A 24,674-nucleotide genomic window follows, 5' to 3' on the forward strand; every position below is an offset into this window, starting at 1 on the left:
TCCTGTCAGGGTAGTTCCTTGTCCCCTACCCTCCCAGCAAACGTAGTCATAGACAGTGACAACTTCTCCTGGCTTCAGTTTACGTGTACACTGAAGCTGTGGAGGTTCTAATGGCCAGAATGTCCATAGGCTACCTAACCCCATCCAAATGTCAGGTGTAATCCTAGGAGCACTGACTAAAAATCGATTGGGCATACCAGGTGGTCTAATTTCCCAGATGTCTCGATGAATTACCCAATCCCATATGCATCCTCCCCATGGACCCGGCAGGATACGGTATGTGGGAGCCCACACCCCCTGTACCGGTCCATATGCTTGGAAGGAGCACTGAGAACATCCGCACTTCCACCCAGAAAGTTTCCAAGTATGTCTCCATGGCCACAGATCAGATGGTACTCCTGACGTGTCTGTAAGGGCAGTGGGCCAAGCCTGGTGCTCTAGATCATTCCGAATGGCCATTAGCTGGTCATTCAAGAAATCCTGAATCTCTGAGCATGCTAGATCCTACTGCAATGCCTTCCCAGCCTCAGTGATATTCAATACCATCTCTGTCAGTAACTTCTGGGTCATAGAACTAAGGGTGGAGATAACATGTAACTCACCAACTCCAGCCTGTACCTGGGTTAGTTGTGCTCCAGAAACAAGGCCAATGGCCTTCTCTCTTTGGCCTAATTTCTCATCATGTTCCTGGTTCTTAAAAATATTCCAAACTGCTGCTGCACTATTGGCCCCTCCCACAGGGATCCGGTCAAGTCTCTCTTCTTTCTAGAAGAAATAACCCAAGCCCTCTGTTGTGCTAATCTAATGGCAGCCCCTTGTGAGCAGTTCGGGTATGTAGAGGTAATCTGGAAACTGGATAAGGGCAATGAAAATTTAACAGTCCCTAGTGTAGTATTAATCACAGTCCATCGATATCCTACTACATCTCTCTTTGGTGTAGTGCTATACCACATCTGTTGGTCAAATACCTTTATGTATTTCCTGGAGGCATTAACATTAATGGTATAAGAGGGAGTGTACTGCAGTAAGGTACAAGTCACATTATCAGTCACTGGAATAATTTCTATGCAGGTAAAATTTCCAGTGGCAGAACAAACTCTTTGAGTGCTTGTCTGATTGTTCACTAATTGGGTGATCAAATAACAATAAGGGCCTCTTTCATTTAACACAGTACAAATTCCAGGAACAATCATCATATCTACTTCACTATAGAACCCATCAATTGCAGTTATTAATTCTTGGGGTTCACTAGTAGTGATATCATGTACTTTTATCTCTACAGATCCATTTGTTTTCCATTCAATTGTTTGCTCATATACATTATCTTGAACTTTAAAGAATAATTTCTTTGAGCAAAATTTCAGTAAATCACTGAGATGTGAAAGTCTTGGCCAATGAGTTTCATTGGAATGTGTAGTACTGTTTGTATCTGGATAAGTTACAGCGGTGGTGGCAAGGGTCAAGGGACTAGTGGTAGGTGTAGTCTTTGTAGTGGCAAGGCGTTTTTGATATTCATCATCTGAAAGCCAATTAGGGAGGGCAGTGCATCCTGAAGGTACCTGTCCATAAGCACAAAGCCCTGATCCTGGAAAAAATCCACCCCACCACTGGACCCCACATTCCCAGGAACGTTCCCCACAGTTCCCTCCTTGCCAATAAACAATGCTTCGTTTCCTCCACCAGGGCCAGTTCTTAATGTCTTTTGTAGTTAGAAAGTTCTGGACTTTGGTGGTTTCAGCAGAGCGAGTGTTTCTTCTTTTCTTCTTCAAAAGCAGTTGTGATTCACCAAAATGCAGGGGAGAGGTTACTAGCACTTCACCCTGTACTGGTGTGATTCCTGTAAAAGAATTCAAAGGCACAGTAGATCTGTCAGTGGACAAGGGAGAGGTTACTAGCACTTCACCTTGTCCTCTTTCCCTGCTGTCCAGGAGGCACAGCAGCGCTAGCAGGAGAAACAGGTTGATCAGCAGCTGGAGAATCCTCTCCAGGCGGAGGGGTCTTTTTGCAGTGCGAAGCATGGGTCCAGGTGGGCAGTCCTTGGCACTTCACAGCAGTGTTGGTAGTTAGCAGGACTTGGAAAGGGCCTTTCCAGCGTGGAGCCAAGGCAGTTTTTCGCTGATGGACCTTTATGTAGACCCAGTCTCCTGGTTCCAGCGAGTGGCAGGGCTGCACAGGATCCTTGGGTAGTGCTTCTTTCACCTGTGTATAGAAAGACTTAACACATTTCATTAGTGCCTGACAATACTTAAGCATTGTGTCATCCATTAAATGAATGTCCATCTGAGCTAGGGTCAGTGGGGGCGCAGCTGGTAGTCTCATCGGGCGCCCTGTCAGAATCTCATGAGGGCTGAGTCCAGTCTTTCAATTGGGAGTGGCCCTCATACTCATTAGTGCCAGAGGAAGGGCATCTGGCCACTTCAAGTTTGTTTCAGCACAAATCTTGGCCAGTTTATTTTTCAGAATTCCATTCTGGCGTTCCACTGTCCCAGCAGACTGCGGATGGTGGGGGCAGTGAAGGTTGTGTTGAATCTGCAAAGCTGCACATAACTCTTTTACAATCTGTCCAGTAAAATGAGTTCCACGGTCACTGTTGATACTCACAGGGATGCCAAATCGTGGTACAAAATCTTTAAGCAGAAGTTTCACAACAGTCCTGGCATCTGCTTTCCTGCAGGGAAAAGCTTCAACCCAATTTGAAAATACATCCACCAAAACCAATACATATTCATAGCCACAACATTTAGACAGTTGAATAAAATCAATCTGAATATTTACAAAAGGTCCCCAAGGGGGAGGGTGAGCTGCCTGCCTAACTTTAACAGCTTTACCAATGTTATGCTGCTGACAAATCACACATTGTTGACAGTAGTGATGTGCAATGACTGGGAACCTGAACGCACCCCAATCTCGGTTAACCGCAGCAACCATCCCCCCTTTGCTCATGTGAGCCATTCCGTGGTATACACGAGCAAGATAGGGCATTAGCATCTTCGGTGCAACCAGGCGACCAGCTGGGGCACGCCAAAGATGGTCAGGGTGTAGAATACAGCCATTAGCACTCCAAAAACGTTTCTCAGCTGCTGGTGCTGCTTCCTGGATCTTGGCCAGATCCTCAAGGGAGGCTAGTGGAGGCTGTTCAATCAAAGCACAAGTATATTCAGCCTGAGGTGCAGAAAGGGCCGCTGCTTTGGCTGCAGAGTCTGCCAAAGCATTTCCACGGGTAACTTCATCATGAGGGGTCTGGTGAGCTGTACATTTCACGACAGCTATAGCTTTGGGCAATAAAAGAGCATCTAAAAGAGCAGAGACATACAGACTGTTCTTAATAGGAGAACCAGTGGATGTAAGAAAACCTCTATACTTCCAGAGCAAACCATAATCATGTACCACTCCAAAAGCATAACGAGAGTCTGTATAGATTGTAACTGCTTGATCCTGTGCTAGAATGCAGGCTCGAGTTAAAGCTACAAGTTCGGCCACTTGAGCAGAGAACACAGAAGGAAGAAAAACACTTTCAATAACAGCATGTGCAGAGCACACAGCATAACCAGCAACCAATTTACCCTTAGAATCTCGTAAGCACGAACCATCTACAAAGTAAATAAGATCAGGATTTTGTAAAGGCACATCTAGTAAATCATCTCTTGGACGAGAGAGAACCGACGTCACAGACACACAGTCATGTGGGTCTCCGTCTTCGGGCCCAGGCAACAAGGAGGTAGGATTTAGAACAGGGCAATGAGCCAAAGTAATATGAGATGAAGACAACAAGACAAGCTCATATTTTGTAAGACGAGACGTGGATAGATGCTGTGTCTTAGATTTTAACAAGAGAGCAGCCACAGCATGAGGGACAGCAACAATCAGAGGAGATCCTAAGACAATAGATTCAGATACTTGAACAGCAAGAGCTGCTGCAGCTACAGCACACAGGCAAGGGGGAAATCCAGCTGCCACAGCGTCTAGGGCAGTACTGTAATAAGCAATGGGACGGTGTTTGTCTCCGTGCTTTTGCGTCAATACAGCCAAAGCAAACCCATTACGCCCATGACAGAAAAGAGTGAAGGGTTTAGCATAATCAGGAAGTCCCAGGGCTGGTGCACTGGACAGACTTTGCTTGATAGCAACAAAAGCTTTTTCAGCCTCTGGAGACCAAGGAAGAGGCTCAGGAGTACCTGACTTAGTCAGATCCTGTAAGGGTTTAATCATTGTTTCATAGCCTAAAATCCACTGTCTACAGTACCCAGTCATGCCAAGGAAAGTACGCATTTAAGAAATAGTGCCAGGCCTAGGCACATTTAGAATAGCTGAAATCCGAAAATCTGATAAATGACGAGTACCAGGAGAAATATCATGACCAAGGTAATGAACCCTGGGCTGACACAGCTGTAGTTTTTCCTGGGATGCCTTATGACCCTTAGCAGCTAAAGCAGTCAAAAGAATCAAAGTATCAGCTTTACAAGATTCAAAAGAAAGGGATGCTAGCAAAAGATCATCCACATACTGTATAAGCACTGATTTACCTGGAAAAACCACATCATCCAGATCCTTCTTCAGGATCTGGGAAAACAAGGAAGGGGATTCAGTATACCCTTGGGGTAACCGAGTCCAGGTGTACTGGCGTCCTTTATAGGTAAAGGCAAACAGATACTGACTCTCAGGGTGAATAGGGATAGAAAAGAAAGCTGAACATAAGTCCACAACAGTAAAGTAGGTAGCTGAAGGTGGAATACAAGAAAGGATTGTAGCTGGGTTTGGAACCACAGGAAAGGAAGGTAAAACAGCAGCATTAATCGCGCGGAGATCTTGAACAAACCGATAAGTGTTCTTTCCTGGCTTCTTTACAGGAAAGATAGGAGTATTACAAGAACTGGTGGTAGCAACAATAATACCCTGCTGTAATAAAGACTCCATTACTGGGGCTATACCTTCCTCTGCCTCAGGACGCAGAGGGTACTGAGGAACTCTTGGCAAAGCTTTAGAAGGATCAACAAAAATCTTAACTGGTTCGGCGGTCCGAATCTGTCCCACTTCATTGGCATGCCGAGACCAGAGATGAGGAGGAACTTGTGATAACAAATGCACAAGGTCAGGGCTACGAGTTGATGGTAATTTAGCTGGCTCCTCTATGTGGAGTGTAGCCAACACTAGATTGGTGTTCTCATCAGGAACCTGTAAGAATACGCCATCTGGTGTGCAATAGATAGTACAACCTAACTTACACAAAAGATCCCTTCCCAGTAGATTCACAGGAGAGCAGGGGCTGAGCAAGAATGCATGCTTGTCAGCAAGGGGCCCTAGCGAAACAGCAAGGGGTTTTGTGACAGGATGCGAAACAGGTTGATTTGAAATGCCCACAGCATTTACAGACAAAGTTGACAAAGGAACAGAGGGAAACTCCTCGGATCTTAGAGCAGATCTAGTAGCTCCAGTATCCACAAGACAAGTAACAGTTTGTCCTGCAATTTCACAGTTTACAAAAGGACCTTCTTGATCAATGGGAATTAAAGGATTCATGATGCAGTTATGTTCCCTAAGGCTGTCCTAGTAAGAGGTAGTTGGTGGGGTAAAAGTAGATGCTTCAGGATTTGGGAAAGGAGGTGGAGGGTTCTGAGATAATCGGGCTGGGCATGCATCTTTCCAGTGTCCCTCTTGGCCACAAATGTAGCATGCAGTATACCTGGGCTGGGCAGGATACGAGGGACCCTTCCCTCTTCCTCGCCCATGACCTCGTCCTCGCCCTCCTCTCATTCCCCCACGGCTCTGGTTTTGATAAGTTTCTAACTGCAGGGTCAACAGTTTTGTTTCAGTAGTCTCTTTCTTCTGCTCTATGCAAGCTGCACAATGATTGGCGACTGTCACCAATTCAGAAAGGGGTTTAGTTTGCCAGCCAATGCAGATAGTTCTTAACTGCTGCTGAATCTTTGGTAAGAGTCCCTGAACAAAAGCAGCCCCTACGGCTTCTCTGGCATTTTCAGCTGGCTGAGCAATTCCCGAATGCTGTTCAAAAACCTTAGTCAGCCTATCTAGATAATCAGCAGCGGACTCTCCTTTATTCTGTTTACAATAGGTGATCTTTGTCCAATCTGTCTTTTTGGGGCAGACTCCGGTAACAGAATTTACGAGATGGTCCCTAGCCTCTCTCAAATTATGATCAATTCCAGGGTCGGCAGCTGGCCAGGCTGCCTGTCTGGTAAGCCGTTGTCGAACTTCGGCTGGCATAATCATCCACAAGAGTTGATTAATGTCTGCCCAAGATGGATTATAACACTGAACCACCGTCCGGAGTTCGTCTCTAAACTTTTCTGGTTCCTCCCTGATATTAGGAAATTCCTTCACCAAGTTTCTCAAATCTCCTGGTGACCACGGGGCATGCACTGTAATCAACTGTCCTGCATTCCCAGGCAGTTCCCTTAAAGGAACCTGGAGTGCATGTGCCACACTTCTAGTAAGATAACGGGTACCTTCCTCAGAAGGATTAGACTCAGGAGAGCTACTGGGAGGCTCAGAATCACCTCTTTGTGGTGAAGAGGAGGCTTCTCTCCCAGGGGAAGAGAGAACAATATGTGCAGCTGATACATGCGGTGGTGAAACTGGCACTGCCGGGTGAGATTCGTTAGCAGGCCCAGGCTGTGCAGGGGGAGGAGGCAGCTCGGGCTGCTGCTGCTGAATGTTACTGAAGAAATCTAAAATATCCTCAGCAGTTTCCTCCTCACTGTCAGATCTAACTAATTGAGGATAAAGGGGAGCAGAAGGAATTGCTCGAGCGGGAATAGGATACACAGGAGCAGAAGGAATCGCTCTAGAGGGAAGACAGCTGGATGCCTTGCATTTAAGCTGTAAATGTTGTACTTGAGCTTTTAACTTTTCCTGGGAGTCCTTTAGACTCCGCACTCGAGACTCGTGGAGTCTCTTTGTTGCTTCCTCCCACCAATAGACAAATTGCTCCCACTGTGTATCAGAGGCTTTTGGTGAAGAGAGTTTCTTTGAGGTATTTAAGTTTATCTAAATCAAAGGTACCTTCTAGTGGACATTGTTTAGATGGATTTGCATGCGTGTAAAGATTCCAACTATCTAAATACCTGCAGGTTTTCGGACCATAATGTACATACATGTAATAAGCTGGGGTACCCTTAGGGGGTGAAAGGGATGACTTAGACTGTCCCCCACCCATTTTCCAATCACACACTCAAAGAAGGGAAGGATGCCCTGTCCGCGCTAGCGGCTTATAAACTAAGGACTCTCCCTACAGGGTATTCACACAGGAGTGACTAACGAGGATAGCCATGACCTCCTACACCTCCCTTCAGCAAAGAGCGTCGGCTAATCTCAGAGAGAAAGCGCCGCTTACTCTGTTGCATCCAGTGAGATGGTCAGACTGTCAGTGGCTCACACGGAGAGGAAAAGGGGAGGGAAGATGGGTTCACACACTCCTAGACCCAGGTAGCCTCCTCGCCGGACGATGCCAGACTGAGTCAACCTACGTGGGTCGGATCCCCTAAAAGATGCTCTAGTTACCGGGCTTGCGTTAGAGTAGTTCTGGTCACGAGCCAAAAGACTTCGCAGAGTACTCTGGGCGTCTTCCGGTAACACTCAATTCACACTGTGCACACACACACACAGACCACACACACACCAACACACCAAGGCCTTATACCAGGTACTACTCCTAAGTACCTCCAGGTACTATTCCCAAGTACCTCGATGCATCACTTGAGGCGGTAAAAACCCCTCCTGAGGCGGTAGCAACCCCTCAACACAGGTGCAAACCCTATGCACCTAGCATATGCATACAGGGGGCGGCAAACAATTCCCCTATTACGCCGCTCAGCTTCTGACCTTGCTGCACAGTCAATAAGTTTGGATGGCGTGAGCCCAACAGGGGCAGACGGCCCCACGGACAGTCCTCCTCTGACACCCCAATAGAGATTTCAAAAGGTCTCTTACCTCTATTGTGGCGCCATGGGGTTCAAAGGGGAACGATCCGTAGCAGCTGCCGGTGCCTCAGTGGGCGTTGCCATCCCGGACGAGCCCCCAAATTGTCGGAGAAAAACTGAGTACTCACTCTTTTGTTTAGGTATAGCAAGTCAGAGCTTTATTAACTCTCACAATTGTGCAGAGGAGAGAGCTAAGCAGGTCTCTCTCTGGTAACTAATTACATGCAAGCATTTATACCTTTCATTCACAGAAATAATGAGGGACAGACAGCTGCATTTTGTCTCTTTGACATCACATCTCTCAATTGTTTTGACTCCTGCCAACCTACAATATTTTCTATACCTTATCTACACAAGGTCTCCTACACCTTATCTATACATAACAGGTCATGATGACTTATTACACAGTTCTTCCTCACCCGCCTCACACATTCCTCGCTTCTATAAATCTCGCGTTATCAGGGCTATCAGGGTCACAGCTAGCTTGACTCTTGCTAACAAAGACTGTCTCTTGCTAACGAAGCCTGACTCTTGCTAACAACCGTCATGCATTGCAGTTCCCTTCTGTCAGTTCTTTTCTCTGCTTCCACATACCCTATCTTCTTCTGTTGTTACAGAGGGTGAAATGACATTTTCCCCTGTCCCTGCCCTGTTCCTGCTCTTTGTTATAGTTCAATATTTTTAAGTGATAAAAATAGTAGTAAAAGTATCTGCTCTGCAGCACAACCTGAAGCAACATCAGAGCAACTGGGAATAAAACAATTTGTTCCCAAAGGGGGAACCTGAAGACTAACAATTGCTTTGAAATGGGGGAACAATATAACCGTGATGTTCAGGGTTTGTTTAGGTCCGGTGAAGGGGAAAGCTAATGCCAACCACTGCACCTGGGCTGCATCTGCTCTACAACTAGAATTGTCTTTTTACACCAAGATCACTAACTTGAGCAGCCAACGCCATTTACAGTCCTAGTGGATGTCAGGCACAGGTAGTTTTTGCTTCAGCTTGTTGGGATCAAACCTCTCTCTCCCACCTGGAGCTGATGAACATTCCTGGCTGGAGGGGGACACACTCCTACAACTCAAAAGGAAAGGAGTTGATAGAAAAGATCACAGGACTGACCCCAAAGAAGGTGAGCTGCAAAAGGCAGAAGTAGGCAACTCATCTGGTGGAGCTGAGAGACCACGGTGAATATGGTGCAAAAATCACTATGTGGGAATTAGCAAATGTGATTTAAAAAAAAAAAAATTTTTGGCCAGCCCTAGTCAAAGGATTTATTACAGTTCTTGCCCATGTGGATTCTCTGATGGGTGATAAAGGTAAAGTTCTGACTGAAGCTTTTCCCGCACTCAGAGCATCTGTAGGGCGTCTCTCCTGTGTGGATTCTCCTGTCTGCACTCAGGGCAGAGCTCTGATTGAAGCTTTCCCCGCACTCAGATTATCCATACGGTTTCTCACCTCTGTGGATTCTCCTATGTGTGATAAGGTGTGAGCTCCGACTGAAGCATTTCCCGCACTCAGAGCATGTGTAGGGCCTCTCTCCTGTGTGGATTCTCTGATGTCTCATAAGGTGTGAGCTCTGACTGAAGCTTTTCCCGCACTCAGAGCATGGGTAGGGCGTCTCTCCTGTGTGGATTCTCCTATGTGTTCTCAGGGCAGAGCTGTGAGTGAAGCTTTTCCCACACTCGGAGCATGTGTAGGGCCTCTCTTCTGTGTGGATTCTCCTATGGGAGATAAGGTGTGATCTCCGCCTGAAGCTTTTCCTACACTCAGAGCATCTGTAGGGCGTCTCTCCTGTGTGGATTCTCTGATGTGTGATAAGGGAAGAGCTGTGACTGAAGCTTTTCCCGCACTCAGAGCATCCATACGGTTTCTCACCTGTGTGGATTCTCCTATGTGTGATAAGATGTGAGCTCCGACTGAAGCATTTCCCACACTCAGAGCATCCATAAGGTTTCTCACCTGTGTGGATTCTCCTATGTGTGATCAGGACAGAGCTCTGATTAAAGCTTTCCCCGCACTCAGAGCATGTGTAAGGTCTCTCACCAGTGTGGATTCTCTTATGTTTGGTAAGGGCTGAACTACCAATGAAGCGTTTCCCACACTCAGAGCATGCGTAGGGTTTCTCTCCTGTGTGAATTCTACGATGTGTGATAAGGTGTGAGTTGTGACTAAAGCTTTTCCCACACTCAGCGCATATGTAGGGCCTCTCTCCTGTGTGGATTCGCTGATGTGAGATGAGGGCTGAACTATCAATGAAGCATTTCCCACACTCTGGGCATTCATAAGGTTTCTCACCCATGTGGACTGTCCTATGTCTGATAAGGTGTGAGCTCTGATTGAAGCATTTCCCACACACAGAGCATCCATAAGGTTTCTCACCCATGTGGACTGTCCTATGTCTGATAAGGTGTGAGCTCTGATTGAAGCATTTCCCACACACAGAGCATCCATAAGGTTTCTCACCCGTGTGGATTCTCCTATGTGTGATAAGGGCTGAGCTCCAATTGAACCTTTTCCCACATTCAGGACATATGTAGGGTCTCTCTCCTCTGTGGATTCTCTGATGTTTGAGAAGGTCAGAGCTCCCATTGAAGCTTTTCCCACACTCATGGCATGTGTAGTGTGTTCCTTCCAAGTTGATTCTTTCACTTGTAATAAGGTCTGAGTGGCTATTGAAGTTTTCCTCTGGCCTGTGCTGACTCTCAGAGGCTTTTTCTTTTTCTGGGAGTGCACAACTCCTGGAAACATTCCCTTTGGATCTTACTGATAACGTCCCATGTGGTTCTACTTGCTCAGCATCTTCCTGCTGGGGTTTCTCCTTGTTCTCACTCACCATCCCAACACCTGATGGGAGACAGAGAGAATCCAGGCATATGTCACTTACTGCACCAGAGAGAAAGGAAATCTCAGTGAGAGGAATGGAAAAATGGGTGAACAAACCAAAATATGTGCAGGAGAGATTAAATCTATCAGGAGCTGATTTTTCCCAAAACCTTCCTCAGAGCAGAGAGAGGAAGAGATCAGTTCCGGGTCCGCATCTCACCAGAACTATCAGGGGAAAGCGAGACTGGGGCGGGACCTGCTGTCAGTTGTCAGTCAGGATAGGTGGGAAGCCATGAGTGACATCTGCATAATGATTCCACATCTGCAGGGAACAATCCTGAACTTGGAGTGCTCTCAAGGTCTTTGTAGGGCATCCCAACTGTTTCCTGTATTCATGGACAATTTTTGAGTTGGGGTTTAACCAATTCCTCACCTGTGCAGGCAGCTCTTGGGAACACTTCTTTCTCAGAGCCCAGGAGGTCCGGGACCCAGGGCTCTTCCCCTTGTTCCAAATGCGAGATCACATCAGGTTTGGAAACTGGAAACCCTATTCCAGGCAAAGAAAACAAGGGAGATCAGTGGAATTTGTGGGAGACTTGTCACAAGGAATATTCCTTGGTTTTAATCCCAGCTCATTTTTAAGTAGTAACATCCCAAGGCCATCTTCCTTGGCTCAAAGTGGCAGGAGAGTTATTATTATAAATCCTATTCATTACCTTAATGCATAAGAGCCAACTAACAGTGGGTCCCCATTGTGCTAGGCACAGGACAAACCCAGAATAGTAGATGACCCATGCCCTGAAGCTTTACAATCTAAATAGACAAGACAGACACAGAATGGGGAAACGGGTAGAACCCATCAGCGGGTCAGTGTTTTCTGGAAATTGCTACTATTACTGAATTTTTGTCTGAAATTACTCTTTACTTCTGGAATCACCCTTCCTGTCCGGAATTGCTGAACAGAGGGTGGGTGGGTCATGCAGGGTCACAAATCTTGGCTGCATCCACAGCACCTCTCCCCTGCACACAGCTGCTTCATGTCCCATCTCCCCAGCACATAGCTGGCTTTAGGCGCTCAACATCCAGTCTCGTTCCTACCTCCCCCACACAGCTGGCTCCTGTCCCCTCCCCCCAGTGCACTTTCATGCTGTAAAGGATTATATATTTCTCATGTTTGTCAATTACTCTGTCCTCTGTATATTTGAGCCAGCCCTTGAAAGCATGAATATTTCACAGACTATGATGCTGAGATGGGCCAGATGATACCGGGGAGGCTGAGGGATGGGTTTCCTGTGCAATCTGGTGTCACTAAGGCTGGATCTCAAGGCTGGTTATGCAGATCTCCATCTTTTGAAGCTATGCCCCCCATGCAGAAAGGGGCAGTGACTTATTTTACCTCTTTCAGGAGACTGAAGAAGACAGACAGACTCTTTGGGGAGAAACAGCTAAGTTTGAGCTGACTGAGGAGGGTCTCTTTGGGCTACAAACTGACATGGCCTGGTAACCAAGAGGTAACCCCTTAGGGAAGGTTTTAATACGCTTTGGAACTGATCAGGGATTCCCACAAGGACTGATGAGGGGGCGATGGTAAATACACATTTAGATCCTTTGCTTGTTTTATATCTTTTCCCCATAAGGCGCACTGGCACACTGTCATGGATCCATAGGATCTGTGCAATGCCCTGGTTTTTAAACAGTCCTTGGGAGGTGCCCCTTGAGTGCACTAGACCCCCAAGGGATCCCACTCTTCCACAAGGATAGGCCATGTAGCTTCAACACCTGAGACTGAGCCTCTGGCTTCAACCCTCCTATTTCAACCTGTGAGCTCTGCCAGCAGGTCCAGCTGAACGACACTGCTGTTCAGAGACTGTTCCTCATCCATGCTTCAATGCACCTCAGCAAGTTTTTGCTGTGACACTGGGAAGACTTTTAAAACTTAGCTGGGTTTATTAGTGAACCAAAACACAGCATTGGAAAGTCCTTAAATTAGCGCGGAGAAGCTGCTGTAGAAAACATTTTCTTTTCTTTTCACTGTGCCTATCCATTTGTCTTTGCTCCAGTAGAGCTTCCTGCGTCTGCGAGCCCAGTTCTTCCTGGTCCCAAAAACATAATGAGTCCACGTATGCTTTGCTCAGCCAAGCAGGGATCCTCCCATGGACAGGTGACAATTATTCCCTTGTCTCTGTCGGGTATTCCATTGATGTAGGTTGGTTCCAGCCTGTCCTTAATTAATTAATTAATTAATTAAACTCCCCCAGCGTGTGGAGAAGGCTGGGGAATTAAACACTAAAATTCAGGAGCAACAGCCTCTAATTCTTCCAGAAAAGGAGAATGTAAGAAACAAGACCTGGGCCACACGAGCTCAGCAGGGACAGGCTCAAAGATCAAAGGAGCCTGGAGGGAACACAGCTTGTGGCTGCTGCAGACAGGGAGAGGTAAGACAAGACTCTCTCCAAACTCTCACTCCTCTTGATACTGACCTGATTTTATGATCTATGACCTAGTCTCATGTGTTGTGGGCAATTTTATACTCACTAGAGGTAAAATGACATTACCAGAATATTGTTTATTAGCTTGGAACATGCATGGTGGGGCAAGGAGGTGAACCTAAATAAATGAGTTATTAAGCTTGCTACAGTTAAGGGTCTTCTATTAGGTTGAGGCTCTGTGGGAGTAGTTATGCCGAAGTGTGGGATTTACCTAAATAGGCCTAAGGAGAGAATCCCAGGTCAGATATTTTGAACCCTCATTTTAAGAGACTAACGAGGAACCATAAACAAGTGCAATACAGCACAGGATTCTAAAAAAAGTAAGTTTTGGGGGCTTTAACAATTAGGTTGCTATGCAGTATCTCAGCAGTTGGACCGTATTCATACATTGGAATTATTAATAAATAAGTGATGTAAATCATGAGTATTAATGCTTAATTATGGACTTCCCAAAGGCCACACGTGGGTTGGGGCAGCTATTGACATTACTGTAATCAGAGTAAAGTAGCAGATATGGTATAGAGGCATCCTATTACCATAAGGAAGTGGATAAAATACCTCTCCTAGTTACCATTTTTTCATTTTGTCGGGTCCCCGAGACTGTGACCTGAAGCAGGACCTCCCTTCTGATGGTCTATCTTGCCCCTTAATCTTTGTTTCCAATGGTGTCCATAACTTGTAAGCATACACAGTGCAAGACACTCTTTACTATACTTATCTTAGTCTAATCATTACATGTATTGATCCTTGCCTATGGTTTCAATTAGAACTGTCTGTATTAAATCAAGTTTCTGTGTGTTTCACCAAATTTCATCTCCTCAATTAACTTCGAGTAGCCATGAACTATTGGGGCAAGCTGTACCCCAATACGTAATCTTATAAGTGTAAAAATTATACAGGCTACACTACCACCCTATGACATCATCAACAAAATGCCCATTTGTGCCTGGGTAGTGGCCCTGCTATGGGAAGGAGGAATGCAGAAAGGACTCAGGATCGGTGGCCAGGGTCACTGTGCATAGAGATGGGGAAGTTATATGGGGAGGGGGGTAATGAGTGGGAGAGGGAGGTCAAGAATTAAAATAATAATATTTTGGGGAAAATGTATAATGAAGTGAAACTGAACAGAAATAAAACTGGAGTATAGGCTCTAAAGCAACAAGGCTTGGGTAGGGATTCAGGATTAAAGGTCTGGGATCCCCCACAGCTCTAGATCCCCAAACCTCTCCTCCCTCCCACTGACCCACCTAGCCCACTTCCTGGGTGCCCTTCCTCCATATTCTCCACCCCTTCTTCCCACTACTCTCAGCCATCACTACCTCCTGGCACCTTGGGAGCTTCTTGTATTCCCTCCTCATCTCTCAAGACCTCATCCCTCCCTGCTGTTTCTTACCTCTAATCCTGCACATGCGCTCCCCATCTCCTGGCACCTCAGAATTAGGTACTCCCCCCTTCTCCTCCCCTCCCATGGCTCTGTTCTCCGTTCACCCATGAGGTCCTGAATGGCAACATTATACGCTCTCCTATTAAAAGAGGAGCTCATCTGACTGTCACACAAGCCATGCATAAGTCACACTATTTACTTAATTTAGAATTCTACAGGCAGCATATTTTTCTCTTCAGTGAAGAAAAGGCATGAAAGATCTAGTTTTTAATGTAGTTATTAATGTCTCCAATAAGGAGACATTAAATGCAATTTTAAAATGACTGACGGCACCAAAAAGGCACATGTCCAAAAATGATTCTAGTGGGTGGGAGATAAGGCAAAAAAGGAGGGGGCAAAGAAACTTGTATGGTGAATAAAGTTATAAAGTTATTACTACTCAGGTTCTTCAGAGACCCCACAGCTACTAATAATCCAGGGGACAGGACTCCTTACCCAGCAAGACCACCGTCTCATAGTTCTCCTGCATGACATCCCTGTAGAGGGCTCTTTGAGTGGCATCCAGGAGAGCCCCCTCTTCCCTGGTGAAATACACAGCCACCTCCTCGAAAGTCACCAGTCTCTGAAAGAGCAAGAGTCCAACACTCAGTACCTGCTGCCCCAGTCAAAACCCCACTATTCACAGAACAGCAGCACCGGGGGGAAGCTCTGGGAGGCACATGTTAACAGAGTCCCACCCCAACCTTGCTTAGAGCAGCCAGGAGGCATCAGAGGGTAGAAAGAGAGAACCTTTGTCTCCCAGCTGACAGATGGAGGCAGGGTCCTCACATTTATCACATACTTACTAGCCAAAGCTTCATATAGGATATAGGGCTATCTCTGGACCCTGTTGGTGGCTCCCTGGTAGGAATCCCAACACTCTCCAAATGAAATATATGGAAGAAAGGGGAAGTCAATAGTAAAGAATATAAGTTAGAAGGTCAGAATTGTAGAAAATTGGTAGGGGAAGCTATCAGAAATCAATAACCAATCAATGAAAATAAGAAGGAAGTAGAAAATTAATCCTAGCAATGATAGTGGTAAATTACTAGATGGAAATGGCAGAAGTATCAAAAATAATGCAGAAGAGGTAAAAGTGTTCAATAAATATTTCTCTCCTAGATTTGGGGAAAAACAGATGATGTAACACATATCCTAAGATGTTGACAACGACACTCTTTCCATTCCAATAAGAATTTATGAGGACGTTAAACAACAGTTATTAAACTTAGACATGTTTAAATTAGCAGGTCCAGATAACTTGTATCTAAGAGTTTAAGCCCTGGTCTACACTATGAGGTTAGGTCAAATTTAGCCGCGGTAGGTCGATTTTATACTCAATGCGTTTACACAACCAACCCCGTTCTGTCAACTTAAAGGGCTTTTAAAACAACTCATGTACTCCTCCCCGGCTAGGGGATTAGCGTTAAAATTAACCTTGCTGGGTCAAATTTGGGTTAGTATAGACACAATTCGACGGTATTGGCCTCCGATAGCTATCCCAGAGTGCTCCAATGTGACTGCTCTGGACAGCACTTTCAACTCCGATGCACTAGTCAGGTACACAGGAAAAGCCCTGGGAACTTTTGCATTTTATTTCCTGTTTGGTCAGCGTGGCGAGCTCAGCAGCATAGGTGACCATGCAGTCCCAGAATCGCAAACGAACTCCAGCATGGACCGAATGGAAGCCACTCGATCTGATTGCTGTATGGAGAAAAGAATCTGTGCAGGCAGAACTCCGATCAAAAAGAAGGAATGTCAATATATATGCCAAAATTTCACAGGGGATGTTGGACAGAGGCTACACCAGGGACACACAGCAGTGCCATGTGAAAATTAACCATCTCAGGCAAGCCTATCAAAAGACAAAGGAGGCAAACGGTCGCTCTGGGTCAGAGCCCCATACATGCTGCTACTATGATGAGCTGCATGAAATTCCAGGGGGGACCCTACCAGTACCCCACCACTGTCAGTGGACACCTGCAAGGGGAGAGTCTCACGCAACAGGGAAGAGGATTTTGTGGATGAGGAAGAGGAGGAGGAGGAGGAGAATGCACAGCAGGCAAGTGGAGAATCCATTTTCCCCGGCAGCCAGGAACTTTTCATCACCCTAGAGCCAATACCCTCCCAAGGCAGGTTTCCAGACCCTGAAGCCAGAGAAGGCACCTCTGGCGTGTGCACCTTTGTAAATACACTACAGGGTTTAAAAGCAATTGTGTTTAATGTTTGATTTGCCATGAAGACTTGGGATGCATTCATGGCCAGTACAGCTACTGGAAAAGTCTGTTAGCGGGACTGGGGATGGAGCGGGAATCCTCCAGGGAAATCTCCATGAAGCTCTCCTGGAGGTACTCTGAAACCCTTTGCAGAAGGTTTCTGGGGAGGGCTGCCTTATTCTGTCCTCCATGGTAGGACACTTTATCACACCAAGCCAGTAGCAAGTGGTCTGGAATCATTGCAGCATAAAGCATGGCAGCGAATGGTTCTGGATTTTGGTCGTATTCAAGCAACATCAGTCTTTATCTCTCTGTGTTAGCCTCAGGAGTGTGATATCATTCATGGTCACTTGGCTGAAATAGGGGAATTTTTTTAAGGGAACAGTCAGAGGAGGCCATTCATGCTGAGCTGTTTCTGTTTGGCAGGCTAAAAGTGGTCATCCCTGATAATAGCCACGCAGTGGGGGGAGAGGTGAAGGGATCATCCCAGAGAATTGCTATGCAGTGGGTGGGGGAAGGATTGTGCTGCACATCCACCCGAAAACCACAGCCCCTCCTTTTAAATGGCCAACCCAACAGGCATTGCTTGGTATGGGAAAGGAGGGCATCGCAGTTTGAAACCATTCCAACATGTTATGAAGGCGGAAGAAGCCAACCCCGTGTACCCTTTGGCTTACCATGGCTGCCTGCAAACCGAATTCTGTTGCCCAGCCGTGTGTGATGTCTCACACCATACCGGCAGGCACTCAATATAAAAGGCAAAATGCCACCTTGTACCTAAAGCACATGTGCTGTCTGCTGTGAATTGCTTGATTCACTGTGAAAGAGTCTCCCTTTTGTTCTCAGAAGTGTATCTTCTTAAATTCTACTTTCCCTTCCCCCCCATAGGTGCAAATGTTTCTACACTTCCCCTATTATCTCCGTCCCAGAAGTTATCGCAGATTAGAAGGGAAAATAATGCTCACGATGACATGTTTTCTGAGCTCATGCAGTCCTCCCGCAATGATAGGGCACAGCTGAATGCATGGGGGATACAGTGGCAGAGTCCAGGAAAGCATTAAGTGATTGTGATGAGAAGAGGCAGGATGCGATGGTAAGGCTAATGGGGAAGCAAATGGACATGCTCATGCGTCTGGTGGAGCTGCAGGAAAGGCAGGAAGAGCACAGACTACTGCTGCATCCCCTGTATAACCGCCTGCCCTCCTCCCCAAGTTCCATATCCTCCTCACCCAGACACCCAGGAACGCCGGGGGGATGCTCCAGGCACCCAGCCATTCCACTCCAGAGGATGACCCAAGCAACAGAAGGCTGTCATTCAATAAGCTTTGATTTCTAGTGTGACTACAATAAGCAATGTGGCCTTGTCCTTCCCTCCTCCCCCAACCCACCCAGGCTACCTTGTGAGTTATCTCCCTTTTTTCTTAATCAATTAATAAAGAATGCATGGTTTTAAAACAATAGTGACTTTATTTCCTTTGCCAGCTGTGATCAAAGGGGGCAGGATGGTTGGGTTACAGGGAATTAAAATCAACAAAGGGGGTGGGTTTTCATCAAGGAGAAACACAAACAACTGTCACACCGTACCCTGGCCAGACATGAAACTGGTATTCAAAGCTTCTCTGATGTGCAGCGTGCCCTGCTGTGCTCTTCTAATCACCCTGGTGTCTGTCTGCTCAAAATCGGCTGCTAGGTGATTTGCCTTAACCTCCCACCTTGACATAAACATCTCCCCCTTACTCTCACAGATATTATGGAGCACACAGCAAGTAGCAATAACAATGGGAATATTGGTTTCACTGAGGTCTAACCTAGTTAACAAACAGCACCAAGGAGCTTTTAAACATCCAAATGCACATTCTACCACCATTGTGCACTTGCTCAGCCTATAGTTGAAATGCTCCTTACTAGTGTCCAAGCTGCCTGTGTATGGCTTCATGAGCCATGGGAGCAAGGGGTAGGCTGGGTCTCCAAGGATAACTATTGGGATTTCAACATCCCCAACAGTAATTTTCTGATCTGGGAAGTAAGTCCCTTCCTGCAGCTGTTTAAACACCCTGGAGTTCCTGAAAATGCGAGCGTTGATGTTGGTGAAATGTCCCTTGTGATCCACCATTGCTTGTAGCACCATTGAGAAGTACCCCTTGCAGTTTACATACTGGTTGCCAAGGTGGTCCGGTGCCAAGATAGGGATATGGGTTCCGTCTATCGCCCCACCACAGTTAGGGAATCCCATTGCACCAAAGCCATCCACTATGACCTGCACATTTCCCAGAGTCACTACCTTTGATAGCTGAAGATTAGTGATTGCTTTGGCTACTTGGATCACAGCAGCCCCCACAGTAGATTTGCCCACTCCAAATTGATTCCCGACTGACCGGTAGCAGTCAGGCATTGCAAGCTTCCACAGGGCTATCGCCACTCACTTCTCAAATGTCAGGGCAGCTCTCATCTTGATATTCTGGCACTTCAGGGTAGGGGAAAGCAAGTCACAAAGGTCCATGAAAGTGGCCTTACGCATGCAAATGTTTTGCAGCAACTGGGAATCATCCCATACCTGCAACACTATGTGGTCCCACCAGTCTGTGCTTGTTTGCCACGCCCAGAATCAGTGTTCCACAGTATAAACCTGCCCCATTGCCACCATGATGTCACAACTGCCACATCCCATGCTTTCAGGGAAGTCTGTGTCCATGTCCTTCTCACTATCATCCTCCTGATGACGACTCCTAGCCTGGTTCTGCACATACTGCAGGATAATGCGCGAGGTGTTTACAATGCTCACAACAGCAGCGGTGAGCTGAGCGTGCTCCATGCTTGCAGTGCTATGGCATCTGCATGGGTAACCCAGGAAAAAAGGCACAAAATGATTGCCTGCCGTTGCTTTCACGGAAGGGGGGGAGGGGAGACTGATGACATGTACCCAAAACAACCCGCAACAATGTTTTTGCCCCATCAGGCATTGAGAGCTTAACCCTGAATTCCAATGGGCAGCAGAAACTGTGGGAACTGTGGGATAGCTACCCACAGTGCACTGCTCTGCGAGTCGATGCTAGCCACGGCTATTGAGGATGCACTCCGCCGACTTAATGTGCTTAGTGGGGACACACACAATCGACTGTATAAAATCGCTTCCTAAAAATTGACTTCTATAAAAATCAACCTAATTTCATAGTGTAGACATGTCCTTAAAAGACTTGTTGGTGGAGTGTGGTGGACTGTTAATGTTGATTTTAATTAGGACTTGGAATACTGGGGAAATTCCAGAAGACTGGAATAAAGCTAATGCTGTGCCAATATTTAAAAAGTGTAAAAGAGATGATCCAGCTAATTACAAAAGTGTCAGTCTGACATCGATACTGGACAAGATAACGTAGCAGCCGATACTGGATTTCATTAATAAAGAATTAATGGAGGGTAATAACTGCATACTGCGTACAGATGTGGTCTCCTCATCTCAAAAAAGATATACTGGCATTAGAAAAGGTTCAGAGAAGGGCAACTAAAATGATTAGGGGTTTGGAACAGGTCCCATATGAGGAGAGATTAAAGAGACTAGGATTTTTCAATTTGGAAAAGAGACTAAGGGGGGGGATATTTAGATATGATAGAGGTATGTAAAATCATGAGTAGTGTGGAGAAAGTGAATAAGGAAAAGTTATTTACTTGTTCCCACAATATAACAATAGGGGCCACCAAATGAAATTAATGGGCAGCAGGTTTAAAACAAATAAAAGGAATTTCTTCTTCACACAGTGCACAGTTAACATGTGGAACTCCTTGCCTGAGGAGGTTGTGAAGGCTAAGACTATAAAAGGGTTTAAAAGACAACTAGATAAATTCATGGAGGGTAAGTCCATTAATGGCTATTAGCCAGGATGGGTTAGGAATGGTGACTCTAGCCTCTGTTTGTCAGATGGTGGAGATGGATGGCAGGAGAGAGATCACTTGCTCAGTACCTGTTAGGTTCAATCCCTCTCATAGACTTTAAGGTCAGAAGGGACCATTATGATCATCTAGTCTGACCTCCTGCACAACGCAGGCCACAGAATCTCACCCACCCACTTCCGTAATAAACCTCTAACCTATGTCTGAGCTCTTGAAGTCCTCAAATCATGTCTTAAAGACTTCAAGGTGCAGAGAATCCTCCAGCAAGTGACCCATGTCTCACGCTGCAGAGGAAAGCAAAAAAAAAACAGGGCCTCTGCCAATCTGCCCTGGAGGAAAATTCCTTCCCAATCCCAAATATGGCGATCAGCTAAACCCTGAGCATTTGGGCAAGACTCACCAGCCACTTCCCTCTGGGGCACCTGGCATTGGCCACTGTCGGCAGACAGGATACTGGGCTGGATGGACCTTTGGTGTGACCCAGTATGGCCGTTCTTATGTTCTTATGTTAATATAATTAGTGCCCACTAACAAAGGTTTAGAGAAAATAGATCCTATCAAACTAACTGGATATCCTTATTGGATGAGATCAAAAGTTTGGTTGGTATTCATGTAATATACCTAGACTTCTGTAAGGCATATGACTTGATTAAGAACAATATTTTGACTAGAAAGCTAGAATGATACAAAATAAACATTGCATACTTTAAATAGATTAAAAAAGGTGATTGTAAACAGGGAACCATGGTCGAGTGGATTTATTTCTAGCCGGTTCCCACAAGGATTGGTTCTTGGCCCTGTGCTATTTAACATTCTTATCAAGGACCTAGAAGAGAATATAAAATCATCACTGATAAAGTTTGCAGTTGCCACAAAGATTGGGGGTGATCATAACTAATGAAGTGTCAGTAGATTCAGGCTACAGCACTGGAAGTCTGCGAAGATTTCCCAGTCCTGGCTGGAGGTTTATTTCCTGTTCCACAAAGAGGGAAAGTTCCATTCTCAACTCCTGTGCCTTGAAATTAGGCCCTACACCCCATATTCAGCATAGTGGTATGATTATAATATGATTAGGACATAATTATGATGCATTTTGTGCAAGATGCATCATGTGTGGTGGCATTGGAAGAGTTATGATTTGCTGAATATGATTATCGTATCTGCGTGCATGTTTCATGTTTGTATCTAAAGTTATAGATATTGACTATGTATCTGCATTTCAAATGTGCTTACTCTGGGTAACACCCACAACTAGCCTTTCAGGTACAACAATGAAGAAGCCAGACAGTGCTGATGGCTCATCAACAAAGACAATGGACTGTGGAAGAGCTTAGCCTTTCTGTAAATGTTTCAGCCAGCCTGTGAGTCATGGCTACTATCACTCAGCAGGGCATGCTAGGGCATGTGACCAGACCACATGACACTGAACTCCATTTTGGTACCTGTATTTTCCCACAAACTGGACTGGGAACTGACTTTGGAACAAAGGGTTCTTGCCATATGGAAAAGCTCCATAAGGTGGGGTGTGACATCATCTCTTGGCCTCATTCCCTACACAAGAGAACTCCTGGAAACAACTGAGGAACAAAGACTAAACTGGGGGAAATGCTGGTCCCAGGGTAAAGGGATTTCTGGGTTGTGTATGGAAACTTGGTGGACTGCTTGTATCATCAATCACAGTGAGAAATTGCTAATTCAAATTCTATCCAGCTAGTATTTAAGGCTTAGTTTGAGATTTTAGTTATTTGCTAAGTAATCTGCTTTGATCTGTTTGCTATCACTTATAATCACTTAAAATCTATCTTTCTGTAGTTAATAAACTTGTTTCATGTTTTATTTTAACCAGTATATTTTGGGTGAAGTGTCTGGGGAAAATCTCAGCTTGGTTAGCACAAGCTTGTTATGGATATCTTTCCCATATTGAGGGGAAGGCGAACTATATTAATGAGCTTACATTATACATATCAGTGTGCACTATAAGATGGTATAATTCTGGATTCATACTACAGCAGGTGTGCAAGGTTGGGGAGCTGGGAAATTGGCTGTCATCTTCTCTCTGTCCTTGAGTGGCTTAGGTAAAGCACTCAGATAGCTTAGTTGGGTGTATGGTGCCACCTGCTGTCGTTTTGGGTGATAACAGGGCCTGTAGAGGCTGGCTGAATCTCCAGCAAAGCAGTGTGAGAAGGGCCAGCCCAGCTTGATGTTTAGACGGCACAGCAGTTCACAGAAGCCCCTCACAATGCACCTCAGAGGTGACAACCCATCACACCCTAGATTACACAAATCTCAGCAGGTTTGTCACATCCTGTCCCCTCCCTTTCTCGACCCTACAGATTTTCTGCCTCCCACCACCTCTAGTATCTCCCACCCTCCTTTGCATTTATTGCTCCTCTCCATCCAAGCACAACCCACCACCAGATCCCTGATAATCCCTTACCTGAGCCAGCTCCATTTCAGCCATTTCCTTCCCTGTGGGATGATGGGATGATGTGGAGAGAAACGTGGACATTACTCTGTAGCCTGCCAGGGCGAGAAGGGCAATGTGAGAGAATGCAGACGGGGTTTTTGTCCATTCCACAAGCTGATTCCCCCCCACCACCAAGATTTTTCCCTGCTAATGGACATTCTAGGTTCTGCTACACTGTGAAGCACAGAGTGACCGTATTCCAGTACAGGCCTAGCTCCCTCCCACCAAGGTGTAACCCTCTGAGACATGGTGAAACTCTCCCAGTAACAGTCTCTCTGTTACACTTATCAAGTTTACGAATGATACCAAGCCGGGAGGGGTTGCAAGTGCTTTGGAGGATAGGATTAAAATTCAAAATGATCTGGACAAACTAGAGAAATGGTCTGAAGTAAATAGGATGAAATTCAATAAGGACCAAATGCGAAGTACTCCACTTAAGAAGGAACAATCAGTTGCAGACATACAAAATGGGAAATGACTGCCTGGAAGGAGTACTTCGGCAAAGGATCTGGGGGTCATAGTGGATCACAAGCTAAATATAAGTCAACAGTGTAACACTGTTGCAAAAACAAGCAAATATCATTCTGGGATGTATTACGGGGAGTATTGTAAGCAAGACAAAAGAAGTAATTCTTCCGCTCTTCTCCTCGCTGGTTAGGCCTGAACTGGAGTACCGTGTCCAGTTCTGGGTGCCACGTTTCAGGAAAGATGCGGACAAATTGGACAAAGTCCAGAGAAGAGCAACAAAAATGATTAAAGGTCTAGAAAACATGACCTATGAGGGAAGATTGAAAAAAAATGGGTTTGTTTAGTCTGGAGAAGAGAAGACTGAGAGGGGACATGATCACAGATTTCAAATACATAAAAGGTTGTTACAAGGAGGAGGGAGAAAATTTGTTCTTCTTAACCTCTGGGGATAAGACAAGAAGCAATGGGCTTAAATTGCAGCAAGGGCATTTGGTTGCCCTTGAGCATTAGGAAAAACATCCTAATTGTCAGAGTGTTTAAGCACAGGAATAAATTGCCTACGGGAGACTGTGGAATCTCCATCATTGGGGATTTTTAAGAGCAGGCTGGACAAACACCTGTCAGGGATGGTCTAGATAATACTGAGGGTATGTCTACACTATGAAATTAGGTTGAATTAATGGAAGCCGGTTTTATAAAAATCATTTTTATATAGTCAATTGTGTGTGTCCCCACATAAAATGCTCTAACTGCATTAAGTCGGCAGACCGCGTCCACAGTACCAAGGCTAGCGTCAACTTCTGGAGCGTTGCACTGTGGGTAGCTATCCCATAGCTATCCCACAGTTCCCGCAGTCTCCGCCGCCCATTGGAATTCTGGGTTGAGATCCCAATGCCTGATGAGGCAAAAACAGTGTAGCAGGGGATTCTGGGTACATGTCATCAGGCCTCCCCCCCCCATGAGAGC

General features: G+C 45.8%; 1 protein-coding gene across 1 annotated transcript in view; it reads right to left on the minus strand.

Moving 5' to 3' along the window:
- Positions 1-9,366: 9,366 nt before the first annotated feature.
- Positions 9,367-24,674, minus strand: part of LOC128823009 (zinc finger protein 436-like) — a 34,253-nt gene continuing 18,945 nt past the window's right edge. The window contains exons 3-6 of the mRNA XM_054005008.1: positions 23,211-23,293; positions 15,129-15,255; positions 11,194-11,307; positions 9,367-10,781 (exon numbers count right to left, since the gene is read on the minus strand). Coding sequence (XP_053860983.1) covers positions 9,373-10,781; positions 11,194-11,307; positions 15,129-15,255; positions 23,211-23,293 — 1,733 coding nt within the window. The 3' untranslated portion in view covers positions 9,367-9,372. The remainder of the gene's footprint in view (positions 10,782-11,193; positions 11,308-15,128; positions 15,256-23,210; positions 23,294-24,674) is intronic.

Source organism: Malaclemys terrapin, chromosome 15 (genome assembly GCF_027887155.1).
Source record: "Malaclemys terrapin pileata isolate rMalTer1 chromosome 15, rMalTer1.hap1, whole genome shotgun sequence".
Classification (NCBI taxonomy): Eukaryota; Metazoa; Chordata; order Testudines; family Emydidae; genus Malaclemys; species Malaclemys terrapin.